We start from the raw sequence: 20,283 nt of genomic DNA, 5'->3' as shown, positions 1-20,283 counted from the left end.
AGAGCTCTCATGAACGGGATTAGGGTCCTTATAAGAGTCTCAGAGCTTGCTTCCTCTCTCTGCTCTTCACCATACGAGAAGTCACCATTGAGAAGTTGCCAGTCTGTAAACCAAAAGAGAGCCCTCCCCAGAATTCTACTATGCTGGTATCCTAGTCTCAGACTTCTAGCCTCCAGAACTTTAATAAATTTCTGTTGTCTGTAAGGCACCTCATCTACAATACTCTGTTATAGCAGCCCAAATGGACTGAGGCAAGGCTAAAGACACAGTTGGAGAGGAATCCAGAGGCCAGGGCATGGAGGGCTTTGTATGTCAAGCTAACAGTACAGAATTTAAACTAGATGCCAGTGTTGTTCAATTCTTTCAAAATAGAAAAATTATTTAAACATACTCATACATGGGAGCCCAGTATAAAACAGGGAAAGGATCTCATTATTTCAAGTGAGTGCTGGGGAATCTGAAAACTCACTAGGTCAGCTTCTTGATACACAGTGTGGAAACCCTGGCTATAAACAAATCAGGGGTTGGGAGAGTTTATCACAAAGGGTTTAAAGCAGAAGCATAACATGAGCAGATTTCAAATCTTAGAATGATGACTGTGGCTATAATATGGAAATGGACTGGGGCATTTCAGGAGTAAAATTTAGTAATTCATCACTTATATATAACACCCAGTGCTCAGCACAAGTGCCTTTCTTAATCCCCATCACCCATTTAGCCCATCCCCCTGCCCACCTCCCCTCCAGAAACCCTCAGTTTGTTCTCTGTAAGAGTCTCTTATGGTTTGCTTCTCTCTCTTTTTTCTCCCCTTCCCTATGTTCAACTTTGAATATAGATATCCATAATACATAAACTTTAATCCTAGACAAAATGTAAAATAAATAAGATCTCGAGCCATTGCTGAAAGAATTTCTATTGGAATGTGCCCAGGAAAAGAAAGTGTTAACAAGTAAACTATAAAAACAATGATTTATGACAAGTTTGAGTTGGCAGGTGGCACACAGCAAAAGGATATATTTTTTCCAATAGCATAACTAGAAATGATCCCTCAGAAATGGCAGAAGATTGAGACCCTATCATAGGCCTTGACACGGTAAAACGCATTTATGAATTTATATGAAATATTGATATAAATATATGGTTCAAATGATTTATAATGGTAAATGAGATTTACATTGCTTCATTCACAGGTCTGAAGTTTAAAAGTACCATCAACCAGTTATTTATACTATTTTCTTTTATTAAACTATTAAGAGTAGGGGAGGATAAAAACCAATGAATGGGAAGTGAGAAGATGGAAAGACCACAGGTACACGATAGTAGGTTCTTCTTTCCAGGATTCTCTACCATACAAGAGAAAAAGAACATTCAGGGTCCATTAATAGTAGCTAACTTTTGTTAACTGAAAATGAGACTACTTTTATATGCTTTAGGAGAGAGAATATGAATATTTGTGAGGAAAACAATGAGATTAAGGGTCAAAATCCTGGGGATAAAAAAGAAGAAAACACAGGTTAAAGACTAAGTTGGCCACTATTAAAAATTATTGAGGTTTTAAGAAATGAAGGATTTTTTAAAAAGCAGAATTAAAGAAAAAAAGCAAAAAAAGTTTAGCAATTATGTTGTCCTGCACATTTTCAGAGTAAAATTTCCTCAAAGAGATTCACTATTTTTTTAGTCTCCCTATACATGATATCCTCATAAGTCAAATTGGCCACTATCTCCTACATAGAATTGTTAATTCCTGTTCAATCTTGCTTGACTTTATATTCTTTGATTCCCTAACTGACCCCTGACAACCTATTCATTAATCTACATCTATTAACTCCCAAAAGACCAAGCTTAAAATGCATCTCCTCCCATAATCATTCCCTGACTACCTATTAAACCTATGACCTTTATTCTTCTCCATCTATCCACTTCCCAAAGAATCTGTCTCTAATTCCTTGTTCTTTCTCCCCATCATCTTCTCTCTTGGATTCCTTCTTGGCCCCATCAATATGTAGCCAAAGTAAAGAGAACTAAATCACTAACAAATAAAAAAAGGGAAACAACCACATATTCCATTTACTTATTCCTCTTTTTCCTGTCACAACCCTCCCAAAAATATAAGCTTCTTCCTCTACTTCCTTCCCAGCCACAGAGTGCACAAGCAACTCATTTGTTTATGGGGAGTTTTCTCCAAATGAACGATCAATTCAAAGTGCAGGCATTTTATCATTTATTTCTTCACATATATCTGGGAAGACAGTACAATACATCAAGTGAGGAAAATATAAAATTAAATATATGTTAATTAAGATATTAAGAAAGAAAAAGAGCAAAATTTGATAAAGAAATTAATGTGGAGCAAACTCAAAGTAGAAAAACCACTCCCACTTTCTACCTCACCCATCCTCTCTAGGCAGACAGAGTTACTCTTTGGACTGGCAAGTAGACTCCTCTGGAAATGTACACATTTATTTTGTGTTTTCTATCAACATTTTAGAGAACTTCAGAAAAAAAAAGAAAAGAAAAATGAATCAATGAACAAGCCTTTATTCTCATCTACAGAGGAAGACTATTTTCTGGTATGCTATTTAGGTTTATTAACATTCATATTGTATTTTGCAAACACAAAGAATTACAATCTCTGTGGTAAGGGAAGGAGCATCTAATTCTAACTACGCATTCTCTCACAAATTAGATGTTTCAGGGTCTTAAAGGTTGATTAAGTTGAACCAGGTAACAAATGAAGTGAGTAGAGGATTTTCTGTGGGTCATAAAGAAGAAAATCTTTATCACATATAATAATATGTAAAGACATCACAAGCAAGAAATAATCAGTTTGGCCAAAATCTTATAATCATGGCATACGATGAGAATATAATGACCTAACTGAGGACCCAGAAAATTTAAAATATTCTTCTAACCAGTAGATGTACTTTTTTCTTCTTCCATTTAAAGAAGGGTGTTTAGAAGTATGAATTAAAGATGACAAGCCTAACAAATGTCTGTTGAAATAACAGCAAAGCAATACATACAGTATTAACAGAAAAGGAGTAAGAGAACAGAAATTTCAACAAATGTTTGTAAGATAGAAGGTAGCTGAAGTGAGAAGGAACTAAGGCAAAAATTAAAACTGGGTATTTCAGAGAGCTGGCCAATTTGCTTGAAAGCACCACGAGGAGACTCAGCATCTCTAGGCTCCTAATGCTACAGAAGAAGGTAAGTTAAACAAGGGGATTGTGTTAAACAAGGGGTGTTAAACAAGGGGACTGTGGGCTCTGGAGCACATCTTTTCCCTAGCCTATACACATAAATGTACATACCTCCAGAACACAACCTCTTACCCTTCAAACAGGAGGTGAGAGGTTCATGCTCTAAAAAACAATGAACTAGGAAGGCTCCAGAGACAATGAGTACAGTAGATGACAGAGGTGACTCATATGATTGAAAGTAGGGAGATTAAGTGTCTAAGTGTCACCTGTCATGGTAGAACCCTCCTCCACTTTCCCTGTCTTTATCCATGAATCCCAGTAGCCAGGTATAAAGACCTCCGGTCCACACTCCTTCCACCGACCCCCTGAAGGGGACAGAAAGATTCATCTGGAAAGATCTCAAAGAAAAACCTTCATTTATTGCTTCCAATTTAAAAGCCGGCTCACTTTCTGACTACCAAACAGTGAAGCTCACCAGAAATAAGGCCCTGTGTATGTGCGTAGAATTTTCAAATGCTTTTTCCTACCTCATTCTAAAATATGACCATATAGCCATGGATCATGAGGCATTTTAAGACAGCATACAAGGGGCGCCTGGGTGGCACAGTCGTTAAGCGTCTGCCTTCGGCTCAGGGCATGATCCCAGCGTTCTGGGATCGAGCCCCACATCAGGCTCCTTCACTAAGAGCCTGCTTCTTCCTCTCCCACTCCCCCGCTTGTGTTCCCTCTCTCGCTGGCTGTCTTTGTCAAATAAATAAATAAAATCTTTAAAAAAAATAAAAAAATAAAAAAATAAAATAAAACAGCATACAGCGTGAAAGACAGAGACTAAAAGAAACTCAAGAAAATAAAATCTGAAAGAAAGAAAATGAGAGTAGTGGGTCGGGAGTAAGAAACAAATTGGGGAAATAAAAGAAAACATCTATAATAATTTTCAAAGAGATAAAAGTATCTTTGGGCATTTAACAAAGAATGTATGCAAAAGGCGAGAACAAAAGCATGTTATTAGAAATGTTAAAAAAAAAAAAGGGGGTGTGGGTGGCTCAGTGGTTAAGCGTCTGCCTTCAGCTCAGGTCATGATCCCCTCTCCCTCTGCCTGCCATTCCCCCTGATTGTGCTCTCTCTCTGTCAAAAAAATAAATAAAATCTTTTAAAAAAATGTAAAAAAAAGAAATGTTAAAAATGTGATTATTAAGATGAAATTAGTTGGAAAATAAAGTTATTTCTTAAACCAGAACAGAAAGTCAAAATGATGGGCAACTTGAGAGAAAAAGGTAAGAAAATTTAAGAGATTCAATACCCAGATATTAGAAATTCATGAAATAGTGAACAGAGAATGTGGGGACAAGAAAATTGGCAAAGAAATAACACAAGAAAATATTCCAGAAATGAAGGATAAAGTACTTATAAGATTTACCTTCTTCTTCTCTCCCCATCCCCCAAGAGTTTTAGGAGCTATACACCAGCAACTGGGACAAAGACCAAATACAAATGTCTCACTGTATCAGAGAAATAATTCACATAACACGACATTCACGCTTTCAAAGCATTCCATGGTTTTTAGTATGGTTCACAAGGTTGCATGGTATGCAAATATCACCATGATCTAATTCCAGAACATGTCCATCACATTAAAAGGAAACCCCATTCTCATTAGCAATCATTCCCCATCCCCTCCCAGCTCTTGGCAACCACTAATCTATTTTTTTTCTCTATGGATTTGCCTATTCTGGGTGCTCATAAAAATAAAACCATACAAAATTTGGCTTTTATGACTGGCTTCTTTCACTGAGCACGATGTTTTCAAGGTTCATCCATAATGTATCATGTATCAGTACTTCACGTGTTTATATGGCCAAACAGTATTCTACTGTATGGGTTTCCCACATTTTGTCTGTAGATAAGTTGACGGACATTTGGGCTGTTTCTACTTTTTAGCTATTATGAATAATGCTGCTATGAACATTCATGTACAAATGAGATTTACCTTCTTAAGCAAATAATCAGATACTGATTTTTCAACATGCCACATCCCTGCCCCTAAACTACTCAGTGGCATCCTTCTGCTTCTCAATCTCATGCCAGATCTCAATTAGTAGTTTCACTTTACTTAACAAATCTGATATTTTACCCCCTAAAACCCAAACTCTTTCTACATATTACCTATCTCCTTTCTATTCTCAGGGAAGGTCACTTCACATTCTCTCAGCTCCCTGAAAATTGAGGATAATGGTTTCCACACAAAAAAGTAAACACAAATATGGTATAAAATAAGTTGCTAAATCTCTGACTCCAGTTTTATTTCCTCTCTATCACTTTTTTCCCTTCTCTCTGTGAATCCTGAGCCTAAAGGACATTGTAACGTAATGGTTAAGAGCGTGGACTTAGCTGTCAGACAAGCCTGAATTCAAGTCCACAGATCAGTGTACTCATGTAGGAAATAAAAAATACAATAACAATACTTTCTCTCATAGTATTACCATCAGGATAAAATTAAATAAGAATGTAAAGCAATCTCTGTTTGTTTGTTTTTTTTTTCATTGTGTCTTATCTAAGAAAATTGAAAATGTACGTATTGGGTTCTGTGTCCCTTTTCTACCTATCGATGGTATAACATCTCAATATAATTAGAAAAGCAATATGGTCTGGTCTGAACTGTGCTCCCCTCTACACTCATACGTTGGAGCCCTAACCCCCACTGTGTTAGTATTGAAAGATGGAGCATTTGCGAGATAATTAGGTTTAAATGAGGTCATGGCATGGGGTCCTGATGATGGGATTAGAGCCATGTAAGGACACAGCAAGAAGGCAGTCATACGCAAGCCAGGAGAAGAGTTTTCACCAGAATCCAGCTATGCTGACTAGTCTCAAAGTTCCTGCCTCCAAAACTGCGAGAAAATAAATTTCTGTTGTTGAACCCACCCACTGTATAGAATTTTGTTATAACATCCCGAGCTGACTGACACATGAATCTCCTGAAACTGTTAAAGGTCTGGTATCAAGGAACTTCTGTTCTAGTCCATTTTGTTACTGATTGGCAAGGAAAAGTTAAAATACACAAACATCCTAAACACTAAAAAGAAGACAATTCTCATTGTCCTTGGCAGTCATTTGGGCATTAATTAAGAATGAGAAAAGAAAAGAAAATGGGAATCAGAAGAAAAGAAAAAGAATTCTTCACAGTTTGCCTCCAACCCACCTTCCAGGTTTACTTTCCCTGATCTCTTACTTTTCCTGACCTGAGGTCTTTACCGACCTCCTGAGCTACATTTTACGAGTTAGGTCAGATTTACCTCCTACCCAGCTCTCTGTCCCAGGATGCTGACTCATGTGGACCATATTCCTTAAAATACTGGCTTCTCTTTGGGTTTGGCCCATGTGCAGCCCCAGTAAGAGGTCAGAGAGAAGAAGAGTGAGAGATGAAATTGTCTCCTTATTCCCCTGGCTCCTTCCCTGCAAGGTCGCCATAAATTAGCCATGTCTCTCCCCAGAGCTCGGTGATTCCTTCAAGACCGCCAACTCTTTCTCCCTCTGAGTTCTAGTAATCGATCCCTTGTTCCCTGTGGCCTAGGCATGGTAGCAATTTGGGTGCTACTAGGACCCTCATCCCACCCTTCTTTGAACTCTTGAGTGGATCTCCTGCATGCTCAACTTTGAAAACAGCCTTTTGGAAAAACAAAGAAACAAACAAACAAAAAACATTGTTCAAACTTCTCTTTTTCTGTGTGTGTGTGTACTGTCCACTAATGTTTTGTTCTAATAGCACTTTATTTTAAAAGCACACGCAGCCCACATATATATTACAATTCAGTACGAGCATCACAGATCAAGGACAGTACCTGACATACAGCACTCAGTCATTATGTTAAATGTCTATGAAACAACTTGAGAAGTTTTCTTTTTTTTTAATATAACAATTAAAGATGTGTATTTTAAAATAGTATCCAGGAAGTAAAAGTATTAAAGTACCCAGGAAGAAAAAGTATTAAAGATATGAATAACATATGTCTCATTTTCCTTCAGGGATGTAGTCTTCTTTCTATCTCTATAGTCTTGAATGTTTATTTTGCCTTTACTACAATTTTTAAATATATTCTATTTGATAAACTCACATAGAAAGGAGACATTTACATGACCACATAAGCAGCTAGATATTTTCTTTTAAAGTAGTCAACTGAAAAATGTTTTACAGAGAAAACAAAGCTATTATCTTAATGGTAGGTAACATTTCTTTTTTTGTTAGCGGTTACCAGATAATTCACAAGAGAAACATCCTCAAGTGAGTTATAAAGGTCAATCCCTTGTGAACTGAAATAAATTTTCAAGTTAAATTTAAAACAAGATTTTTAATTACCAAGACAGACTATCTAGGGATCACTTCAAACTGAAAGGCCAAAAATCTCAAGTTAGTTGATTTTTTTTAAAGAGAATTTAACCCCTCCCTCAAAGAATCTGATACATCATTTCCCATAAATGAAAAACTAATTATATCACCATATTAACAGCATCTAAATGTTCCTCAACATTTGAAACATTTAAATACTATGAGTAATATGTTGGGCCTAAATTTCTAGTTAATTATCCTCATGGAAATTTTTAGAGAATAATAATGAAGAACAATTACACAACAGTTTACTTGATAGTTGCTAAACATTTATTTTATGTTAGACATAGATTTACAAAGTAAAGTGAAAGGTAAAAGTTACCTTTTTTAAATTATAGGATCATTTCATCTCATCTAAGTCAAATAAATTTTTAAAGGAAAGCGTAGTATAGTACATAACATCGCGTACGAAGCATCTTAATCTGTTTGGGCTGCTATAGCAACAAACTACGGACTGGGTGACTTACACCAACAAAAATCTAATTCTCACAGTTCTGGAAATTGGAAGTTTGAGATCAGGGTACCAATCTGGTCAGGTGAGGGCCCTCTTCGGGGGTGCAGGCTTCTTGTATTTTCACATGATAAAAGGACTAGAGATCTCTCTGGAGCCCCTTTTATATATAAGGGCACTAATCCTATTCAGAGGGATACACCCTCAAATTTAAGCACCTCCAAAGCCCCTCCTATTAGCGCCATCACATCAGGCATTAGGATTTCAACATATGTTTTCTGGGAGGATACAAACATTCAGACCACAGCATAAAGTATAAAGGATTAGGAGTTGGATGGGAGAGACAAATGCTTACCATTATTCCCTGTATATATCAATAATCATTCATATTGGTAATCAATTACTTTCCCCATGTATAAAAAACAACCTGTCAAAATTAATTCAGTCACCATTTAACACAAGAAGTTGGTAAGGTGTCAGAGCTCATAAATTTTTCTAATTTAAGATGGCAAACAAATTTAAAAAGGCAAAAAAATTTTAAAAATTAGATAAGTTGCGTTCTTAAAAACACAAAGCAAAGCAGAACAAATGGCCGTAAGACCTAAAGTGACACTGAAAGCAGTACTAGAAGAGTTGCCTTGCCTCACAGTTTCCTAGAATCAGGCTACATAAACTATAAAAGAATCAAGCTCTTTGGCTTATTCTTTCAAAGACCAGGCCTAAAAATGGCTTTAATATTTAATAAATATTTCTTGAGTGCCTACTGTGTGCCAAGCTCTAAGAATTGAGAATAGACAATATTAGGGCCTATGCCCCTGCTTTCGTCAAGTTTATACTGACGTGGAAAGGGATTATTTATATTAAATGTAAATCCCTCTTATTGTATACTGTAGCTACATTTTCTCCCTTTCACTATAGATTAAGAAGAACCTTGGCTGCCATTCCATGTCAAAATGTTTCTTTATCCCAGATAATATGCTCTTCTGGTAACTATATTATGTGTGGCAATTGATTTCAGTCATTTTCTGATGTACTTAAAATTTCATTATTTATAAAACAAAACAAAACTAAAAACCTACAAAACAACCATACAAATACAATACATTTTGATTTTACTTTAAGTAACTGAGTTAATAATGTTAAATAACAAATACCAAAAAAAAAAACAATTTAGTCACAGGATTTATCACGGTAAGTGCTTTGAATGCAATCACATGTCCAAAGAAGGGAAAGAAACAAGGGGACATGGAAATATTATATAATTTTATGAGCACTGGATAAAATCAAGTAAACATCAAAGGATTTAGATAACCTTTTAAATAATCAAATGCCTGAAATCTGTAATCTAGGCTTTCAAACCCATCCCCTCAAGCCTCCCTGGAGGAGACAAGAAAGGCTAGCTACATGGGCTCTGTAAACCCTGAATACAGAAACATCGTGAGCCAAAGCAGAGGGTATTCTGAAGGACACTCAGCCTGCCCCTGACAGGCAGGTCCCTGGGCTAATCCAAATAGGCTTAATACAGGAGAACTGGAAAAAAAAGAGTCTTAATTTTAAAGACCAGAAAGAATAATAACCAGGCAAATCATGTCCCCAAAATGCATGGGTCTCCACCACACAGTATTGCCTCCTCCATTCATGTAGCTCATCACAAAATCAATTTTTTAAACGATTTTATTTATTTATTTGAGAGAGAGAAGAAGAGAGAGCACAAGCAGGGGGAGAGGCAGAGGGAGAGGAAGAAGCAGGATCCCCACTGAGCAGGGAGCCAGACATGGGGCTTGATCCCAGGGTCCTGGGATCATGACTTGAGCTGAAGGCAGACGCTTAACTGACTGAGCCACCCAGGCACCCCCCAAAAATCAGTTTTATCAAGACTCTCTTTATAGGGAAAAATTCTCTCCACATTTGTTGATTTGAAGACAGGTTTCATTTTTCTATTAAACTTTCTGTTTTTCAAGCTAGACTTCTGCAATCACTGAATCCCTCCTTACATAAAGTTTCCAAAGTTGATAATAATACAATTAATAAGTTCAGTACCTTACCAAACAGTCCCAATATAACACAATTTATTGATGATGTCTCTTAAATTTTCCTCTATTTAAACATTTAGACTGTTTCTCCCATAACTATCATGCACCGTTTACATTCTAATATTTTAAATCAAACTTTGCAAATGAAACAAAAAGAAAATAAGTTCATATAAAAACAGGAGGGTAGGGGTGCCTGGGTAGCGCAGTCGTTAAGCATCTGTCTTTGGCTCAGGGCGTGATCCCGGCGTGCCGGGATCGAGTCCCACATTAGGCACCTCGGCTGGGAGCCTGCTTCTTCCTCTCCCTCTCCCCTGCTGTGTTCCCTCTCTCGCTGGCTGTCTCTCTGTCACATAAATAAATAAAATCTTAAGAAAAAAAACAAAACAAAACAGGAGGGTAGAAAGTACCTTCAATTTGGATCCATGAGGTACAAGTAGAGATTTATTCCTCTTTGGTGGGATATAAAGCTCCCACTTTCCATAATCCAGTTTTTTATATGGGTACGAAAATGGATTCCAATCATCTAAAAAAAAAAAAAAAAAGATCAGTTAACAATAGCATGGTATGACTAATATTAAATGAATTTTAAGCAAAGCATAATATACTGCCTACTTATACAGAATCAAATTGCCTAAAAAATGTTAAGTTTTCTAGGGTGTTAAGTAAAATATGCCACTAGCCATTTAGAAAAAAGCAGGTTATTTTAAATTGATTTTTAAGAAATGTATTTGAAAGTTAGCCTTTTGCATCTTAAAATTAAAAATTATAACATTTTCAATTGTCCTTCCAATTCTAATATATCCATCAATAAATAGAATGTAAAAGAAAATGATGGGTCCTTCTGTAAGAAACACCATCAACAATGGGAGTTAACATGAAAAAACAGAAATGTATTCTTGGTGCTTACACAAGATACATCTCATGGCAGAAAAATGATGAAAAAAATTAAAATCATATTACATTTATCCAAATCTACAAATGTATGACAGAACTGAGTTAAAAACCTAAAGAAATTCCACAAGCAAGAAAGGTGGAAGGTTATAAACTATAGGGGGCAAAGGAAAGGTAGATCACAGATCTTGGAAGAGAGTCAAAATGAAGAACAATAGACCCATGAACACATGAAAACAAAATCAGTAAGTAAAGGACACACTGTTTAATAAGCGGTGCTGTGACAACTGGCTATCCTTATGGAAGGAAGGAAGGAAGGAAGAAAGAAGAAATAGATCTCTACCTATTACTATGTCCAAGAATCATTTGAGCATAGATTGATGTTTGATGTTTGAATATGATAGGCAAAACTGCAAAATATTTGCAAGAAAATACAGGGAAATATGTTTATAATCTCAGGCATAAAAACTGTTTTTTTTTAAACAAGATACAAAAATAAAAATTAAGAACAAGCCTGGTAAATTTGACCAGTAAAATTATAAATTTATCTTCACAGATAGCTGGATGGATAGAAAGAATGAAAATACGAACTACCAACTGGGAGAATACATTTATAATGAATATACCAAGAAAGAATATCCAAAATATATGTAAAATGTGTATAACTCATGAGAAAAAGAAAACAAACCAACAGAAAAATGACAAAGACATTCAGCAGAAGACACATGAATGGCCAAGGAACATGTAATAATGTTCAAGCTCACTTGTAATTAGGGAAACACAAATTAAAAGAACAGTGAGACTCCACTTACCACCCGCTGGATTAGCAAAATTTAAGAGCCTAAAAATATCAGGTAGTCAGCAAGGACATAAAATAACACTGCAACTGCGAGTATAAATTGGTAAAACAACTTGGCATTGTATAGCAAAGTTGAAGATACGTTCACTAGAAAGCCCAACAATCCTCCCCTTAGGTAACAGCCTGGAGAAATTCTGAGAAATGTGCACAAGATAGCATTCACAAATGCTCAATGAAGAACTGTTTGTAATAGCAAAAAATGGAAGCTATCAAAATGTATGTCAGACACAAAATGAGTAAATAGGCTCTGGTATAATTAAACAATGGAACGCTATACAATAATATAAACTAAAGAACAAATATATATATATACAAATAGCTAAAGCATGAAAGTTAATTTAAAAGGGTACGGAAGAAAACCATTTATACAAAGTTCAAAAATATACAAAAGAATATTACATAACACTTATGGATACATATGCATATAGTAAAAATACCAAAAGAAAAATGAGAATGTTAAACATCAAATTCTATGGGTGATTTCCACCGGATAAAGGAAAATGAACACAGGAAGCTTCAAGAATATCTGTAATATTTTATATCTTATGGTAGGTGGTATATATAGAGATGATTATTATATTATTTCCTATTGTTTATGCCTAAAATATTTCATAGTCCTAAAAATAATTAAGCAGCACTGTGATGCCATGCACCGTAGTGCTATGACATTAGACTCTCAGCGGACGAGGTAATAAAAGCATCAGGGAACTTGTTTTATGTCTTGATTTCCTTTTTTACACACCAACTCTTTCACCCCATTAGTTCTAAGGATCTTTACCCCAGACACTCTGAATGTTGGGGACACAGTGGGTGTAGGAAATACTATTTAAATAAAGATCCTTCTAAACATTTCCCCACTCCTCATCATGAAGACAATCTGAAAATGTCTAAAGTAGTTTACATTAAAAAACAGCTCAACAAGTTCTGTGTTCTTATATGCTCCTGCTCCTAATATCTCAAATATATCTGACCTACATACAGTGTGACATTCCTTTACCAAAGCACAGAATTGACAGCATGTTTAGGGGGAAAAAAAAGCCTGAAATACGAATATCTAGGTACTGTAACACTTCATACATTTACTGAATTTCTTTTTAAGCTAATCACTTCAGACAATTAATAAACTTAAGACAAGCAGCAGATCTTTTCCTGGTTAGTTAGATCTGAAAATAAAGGGTACAGTTCATTAGTTCATTCATTCATTCATTAAATATGAACTGAATGCTTAATATAGGCCCTGCTCAATGCCAAACTCAAAATTAGTGTTCAGAATGACTGTCATATCTCCTCAAGAAAAAGTTAAATTGAGTAACAGTAAACCAAAATGAATAAATTTATAATACAGAGTCACTGAAAACTCAACTATCAATAAGATTTTGTTACTTTGAAAGTGAATCTTCAACTATATGGGTGATTTAGATATGCAGATTTATTTAAAAGCTGTTTTCAGTAATGTAAAAATCAATGTGCTTTTGAATATTAGTGACTGAATATCAGTTTAACTAGTGCTTCAACTTGCAGTCACTTGAGTTTTAAGGTCTAGTTAAACAAGTATTAGTATTTGGATAAAGAAAATACTTTTACTGAATCATGTTTTCCTTTTATAAAATCTTAGAGTTCTAAATCTCATAAAGCACATGTTATTTGTAATTCTACACTGTGAATTTTTTTCTATCATCTTCAAGTTTTTTTATTAGCACCCCTCCTACTCACGGAAACTCAGGTGTTTAATTTTACTGCAGTTACATTTTTCTTGCTAAACCCCACCCTTGAAAGCAAAATTTAGAACACCTTCACATATGCCACCCCAAGAAAATCCATTCCACCAACCATCATAAGTGATGCAGAACATATCTAAGGATTTCATAGAAGAAAGGGAGAGGAACATTTACAAGGCATATACGCATGAAACAACTTAAGATTTTTGCATTAGATAACTTGCCCCACGTAAATCCCTCTTCAGCCACACCACTGGCAGTCTGTTATCTCCTTGACTTTTTTTTTTTTTTAAGATTTTTGAGAGAGAGACAGACAGAGATAGCGACACAGATAGCAAGAGAGAGCACAAGCAGGGAGGAGAGGGAGAAGCAGACTCCCACTGAGCAGGGAACCCAACGTGGGACTCAATCCCAGCACCATGGGATCACGACCTGAGCCAAAGACAGACACAATCGACTGAGCCACCCAGGTGACCCTGACTCTTTTTCCAATTACTGTTAGCCCTAAATTTTCCTCACTCATTTTCCTTTATTAAATAGTGTTGCTTTTTTCTATTGGAAACATGAATACCAATAAACATTTCCACTTCCACAGTACAGCATGCAGATGTAAGATTGTTTCTCCCTAAAATGGGTTTTTCAAAATGACTAAGAAGATGGGATTTTCTCCAGGGGATAAATATATCTAAGGTCCAGAAACAGAATAATTTTAAAAAAATGGATTTGAACCTGTTTTTATAAACTTTATACTAAACACTTAGTTAAGAAAGAAGGAACCAAAATTAAGGTACAGCCAGGTATAACTGCAGGAACCAACTGTGGAAGTACACGATTAAAAATAAATAAACAAATATTAAACATCAAATGGCCAGTATATTTTGATTTTATTTATTTATTTGAGAGAGAGAGAGAGCGAGCAAGAAAGGACAAGCAAAAGGGGAGGGGCAGAGATAGAGGGAGAAGCAGACTCCCCAGTGAGCAGGGAGCCTGACCTGGGTTATCCCAGGACACTGGCATCATGACCTGAGCCAAAGGCAGATGCTTAACTGACTGAGCCACCCAGGCGCCCCATAAATAAAATAGAATATTTCATTTGTAAATAGAATTTGCTTCACAAAAATATGGAAGGCAAGATAAGAAGTTGAAAGACATATTTTAGGGAAATTTTCTGTCTTATGAAATAAGTCATGAGACTTTATTCCTAAATATAACCGAAAGTAATAACAACAATGATAAATGATTCTAAGCCATACTAGAGTAAATCTAAAGAGGTACTTTTGGAACCAGATTACTCAAACACTTTTTCATTTTAATCTTGTATGACTTATATTCTGAGTACACAAGATAGCATTAACTTTATTTAAGTACTTAATGCAAATAGTTAATATCTCTATGTAGGCATCAGGACAGGACCAGAAATATCCCATTACCACATGGGACAATTGTTTATTTCTCTATCAAGCACAGAACTAACACTGAGAGTTCTGTAGTTCAGTGGTTGTCAAACTTTACCTCATGCCGTAATCACCCGGGCTTATTAAAACAGATTGCTGTACCCCGCCCTCAGAGTTTTTGGTTCAATAGATCTCAAGTGTGGCCTAATAATTTGTATTTCTAACAAGTTCTCAGGTGATGTTGATGCCACTGACCTAGGGACCACACTAGAAACAACTGCCTGGTTCAATAGGTATGTTCAGCTGTTCTCTACTCCTAGCTTTGTAAGTGGTTTTCTAAATTAAACGAGATTTATGGACTACCAAATAATGTTCTAAATCAATAGGTCAAGGAAATTCTGAAATATCATATATCTTTAATAACCCTTCAAGGTCAATATTACTCACATGAAATTCAGGATTTAGGATTTGGGAATGAAAAGGGTTGTAAAGCCCACAAGGATGACAAGTGAGATAAAGATTATAGAACAGATCTAACATATAAAGGAATTGGAATGTACTAATGTAAGGGAACAAAAATTGACAAATTTGAACATGAAAAGATAACATATATTAAGACCATTATTCAATGTAGTTATTAATGTCTATAAATAACATTTTCTAGAATATTCTCATTAAGAGATCCCTTGGTTAAAATGCTTGGGCCACTGATCACTGACTGATCATGAATAAAAATTTGAGGTCTTTTATCTAGAAAAGTAATATTAAAGTTTTAAAATGTTAACATATTACCTCATTTTCCTTTCTATGCCTCATTTCTTACCATAATGTAGACATCACCAGGTTCAAGGGTTCGGAACACCCAAGGCAATGTGTTTAATTATTCTAATTTTGATCAAATTTTAAGATTATGTTTGCTGCCTGTATAAATTATTTTATTGTAACATTTTCTAAGACATTTGATATTTATCAAGTTATGATGACCTGACACATTTTTAAAGCAAACATGTTAATAGGTATTTTATTAACAGGCTAAAATATATCATCATATTTGATAATGCAAAAGATTCTATTTGTCCATAGACTCAAGACCAGCAGACAAAATTCAAATCGAGATATGGAAAAGAAACAATGTGTGACGCACAGTTTAATATGAACTGCAAACACACATTCGGCATAGATCATCAAACATTAACTTAAGGTCACTGCATCAGGAGAACAGACTCTATATTTGTCTCAAACCCAACAACCTTTCTTTTTCTAATGTAATAATCCTCACATAAAATTCTTAAATGTCAACCTCCTTCATATATTCCCAAACTCTTTAACTCACAGTAAAGTATTTCTCTTCATCAGCATTTAGCCACCTCATTTCGTAGAGTTCCTGAGATTCATACAAAATTTCCTTATGTATGGTTGAAATTGTTCCAACTTACTATGTAGAGCCTTACACCTCTGATGTGGATGCTAGTCTGCTGGAGAACGTGGTCCACACTTAGGTCAACCCCTGCCACATAGACTTCACCCAGCAGTGATGCAGATCCCTGGAGAATGCAGCAGATAAGGCTAATCATGTAAGGCCACTACTGGCCTGTATGGCACATTTTAGTCATTCTCCATCTGCGTGGATGTCCCTTATGTTATAACAGTTGTTAAATATTTGGAATATCACCTCCTCAAAGCAACTGAACACCCTTCTTCATCACACCATGTTATTTGTTTCAAGCTTCATATCATGCAGCATTTACATAGATTTATGCAAAGTTAGCTTGCCAAACGGAAGTTTTGGAGACTTCTCTCATACCAAGAAAACATCTGCTCTGTTCCCAAGAAATCATAATGTTCACTACTGAAACTTCCTATGGCATTGCCCCTACCTAGGATTACGGTAGTCAGTGGAAGACAGTAGTCCTTTCTGACATATATCCCTGTGATTTTTTTATCTTCTTCTTTTTTTTTCTCCTCCAGATAGCTCTTTCCCTTAACTGGATGCCTGGGAACCACCATTCTTCAACTTCTGCTGGCAGCTGGTACCCTAGGGATAATCTTATTGAGACCTCCAGCATTATTTCTTTGGGGAAATTCTCTTAACACACATTAATTAAGGCTACATGTGCTTTTCAAAAACAAAATCTAGAGTAAATCAGAATGCCTCTAACTTCAGAACCAATCTAATACTAATACCTGGTTATTATAAAGAACAATGTTCAGTCCTGTGAAATGCAGCTTTCTGGAAATCAGAGAACAAATCAAATAATCTAGAGCTTCACTTATTGAACTGTTTTTAAAGGCATGCATGGAAGAAAAGGGCTCCATGATCAAAACATGTGTGGCAAATGTGACTTAAATAGGATTAACCATGTTTCTTTATTACAGGAACAGTATTTATATAATGATATTTTTTATGAAAGGAGATGGCAAATGAATGTATGTTGTTTCTTGCAATTTTAAGTAGCATGAAAATATAACCCCCCAAAATGAATAGAAATGATTATGTATGTAGGAAAGAGTAATATAGATTCGTAGTTTAGGATTGCACCTTGTTATATTTTGACTATAGAACAAGGTAAACAATTCATACAATCAAAAAGCTATTGTCAGAAAGGGGGATAATAAAAAAAAAATCCCTTAAAATAGAAACCGAAATAAATGAACCTATGTGATGGTATCTGGAGGTGGGGCCTTTGGAAGGTAACCAGGTCATGAGGGTAGAGCCCTCATGAACGAGGTTAGTGCCCTTACAAAAGAGACCCCAGCTGTATATCTGGTGCCTTCCCCCAAGTAAGGACACAGAAAAAAGACTGTTGTCTATGAACCAGGAAGTGAATCCTCACCAAACACCAAATCTGCTGATGCCGTGATCTTGGACTCCCCAGCATCCAGAACTATGAGAAATACATTTCTGTTGTTTATAAGCCACCCAGGCCATGGTATTGTTATAGCAGGCCAACAGCCTATGACAAAGGGTATCTCTACTTTTCCACAGACCAAGAAATTTCCACAATAAAAATTTAAAAATCAATGTGAAGTCTCCATGTTAAATATTTGCCCAAATCTCTTTCCTTGTTATCAATTATAAAAAATTATCAAATAAAGAGTATAAGATTTTAATTTATTTATGGTTCTAAATACAGATTAACAAACTATTTTCTAGATAGGCGGTTCCAATCATACTTCCACCAGCAGCATATGAGCATGCTCAACCACCCACATCCTCATCAACACCGGGAATTATAACTTTAATAAGGCATGCCAGCCTCGCTCAGCCAGGGATCACTAAGAGAATGAGGCCGTAAGGCCCAAAAGACCCACTGTACAATAAATTAATTTCTCTTCAATACATGTAGAATAGTATTCATTATGGCCATACTTGGGAGAATTTAGAAAGTAGACATTTAAATCATTTTCTGTGTTCTGTGGATCAGATGAGGAACCGACATGAGAAAAGTTGCCTCTCATTATTGTCCTAGCTATAACAGATAGCTTTTGATACACAGTGTTTGCATTTCTTTTCAAAACAGGCTATAATTATAACTTTTGATTATTCTCTTTTCTTCTATTGTTATCGGGAAGAATTGGGTGGTGAGTATATATTTTTTTCAAACTTTTTCACTTATTTCTAGTTTTATTGAAATGAAATTAAAAATGTGGTGTACTTTATGGCCTAATTTGGGGGTGATCAACCCAGTTATTTATTTATCAATCTATTTATTTTTAACAGTATAAGCCATTGAGTCATCTCAAAATAGATTCCAGCATGAAAACTACACAAAACATATGAAAGCAAGGTTGCTCTGCTTGAAGTACCCTTTCCTAGCTGGTACCCCTACTCACCATTTATTATTTCTTTCAGAGCCCACTACTCAAAACTCAGTTCTAGAAAGTTTTCTGATATATGATCTACCTTTGTAGATATTCCATATCCTTGAAAATTACATAACTTGTTTTAAATTCTCCATTTATTTTTAGTTTCCTTGATTCAGCACAAATTAAGAGTATACTAAATTCTATCATGGTAACTGGGTCTGAAAACCTATCCAATTTCTAGTGATTCTTGCCATCTATACTTAACCAAAAGTAAATGTTACTGGGGACCTAAGGATAATGGCATTTATCTTTGCTGTGATTTCTATTACTGATTTCTATACCATTTTACCTGGGTTTGTTTTGGGTCTGGATTTGACCATCCTTTTATTTTATAATCTTTAAGTGACAGTGAAGCAGGGGAAAATTGATAGTTAGAGCTAGGAAGTGGTACAATATTTGCTTAGAAAGAACATGGAAAAGACAAAATAGTAAGGAAAAGAATGGGAGAAAGGTACTGGTGCAATACGATCAATCATCAGAGGCAGCAACGTCATTTCATAGGCCAAGAATGGCCCTCGATTATGTTTTAACTGACTAGTATGTTGAACTGTATCCCTCCATGTCAACAAATATCTGAAGCTGAGTAGGGAGGCTCTCTTAGAGCCCGCACTCCAGCTCACACTTACATGCTATATCACTATAGATTGCAATTTAACCCATTTCTGACTTCCCTGGCTTCAGCACACATTTGAGGCTAGAAACCATTCTCTACACAACACAATCTTTCAATTTAAGATACTCTACCTGAACTGGCCCCTGGGATGGACACATGACAGAAGTCTACAGTAATCAGGAAAGCGATTATGTAAGTCTCCCTCCTAACCCTATAGCCACTTACAAAAGTATACCAATGAAAGTAAAATAATATTTTCTAATATGTCTAGCAATGTGAAAACCCGGGTGTCTGTGATCAAGTGATTTTCGACAAAGGTAACCAAGATCATTCAATGGGGAAAGAATAGTCTTTTCAATAGACAGTACTAGGACAACTGCATCTCTACATACAACAGAATATATTTGGACCCTTCCTTCAAAACATGCACAAAGCTAACTCAAAATGAATCAAAGACTAAAATTAGGGGTGCCTGAGTGGTTCAGTCAGTTGAGCCTCAACTCTTGATTTCGGCTCAGGTCATGATCTCAGGGTTGTGGGATCGAGCCCCGTGTCAGGCTCTGCACTCCACGCAGAGTCGGCCTGTCCCTATACCCCTGCTCTTTCTCTCTCTCTGTCAAATAAACAAATAAAATCTTTTTTTAAAAAGACTTAAATGTAAGTACTAAAACTATAAAGTTCATGGAAGAAAACACAGGGGTAAATCTTTGCAATCCAATTCTTAAATGTGGCACCAAAGTACCAGTAATAAAAGAAAAAAACAATATATTGGACTTCTCCAAAATTAAAAATTTTCTGTGTCAAAGGAAAATTGACAAGAAAGTGAAGATCAAGAAAGTGAAAAGATAACTTACAGAATGGGAGAAAATATTT

The 20,283-nt window shown here is 35.7% G+C and overlaps 1 protein-coding gene across 2 annotated transcripts in view; it reads right to left on the bottom strand.

The window, feature by feature from the left end:
- Nucleotides 1-20,283, bottom strand: part of GBE1 (1,4-alpha-glucan branching enzyme 1) — a 262,803-nt gene that overhangs the window by 170,445 nt on the left and 72,075 nt on the right. For both annotated transcript variants that reach the window (XM_026488982.4, XM_057306804.1), the window contains exon 3: nt 10,476-10,591. In XM_026488982.4, coding sequence (XP_026344767.1) covers nt 10,476-10,591 — 116 coding nt within the window. The remainder of the gene's footprint in view (nt 1-10,475; nt 10,592-20,283) is intronic.

The sequence above is a fragment of the Ursus arctos genome, unplaced genomic scaffold, assembly GCF_023065955.2.
Source record: "Ursus arctos isolate Adak ecotype North America unplaced genomic scaffold, UrsArc2.0 scaffold_4, whole genome shotgun sequence".
In the NCBI taxonomy this organism is placed as follows: domain Eukaryota; kingdom Metazoa; phylum Chordata; class Mammalia; order Carnivora; family Ursidae; genus Ursus; species Ursus arctos.
This window is presented reverse-complemented; position numbering and strand designations above follow the sequence as displayed.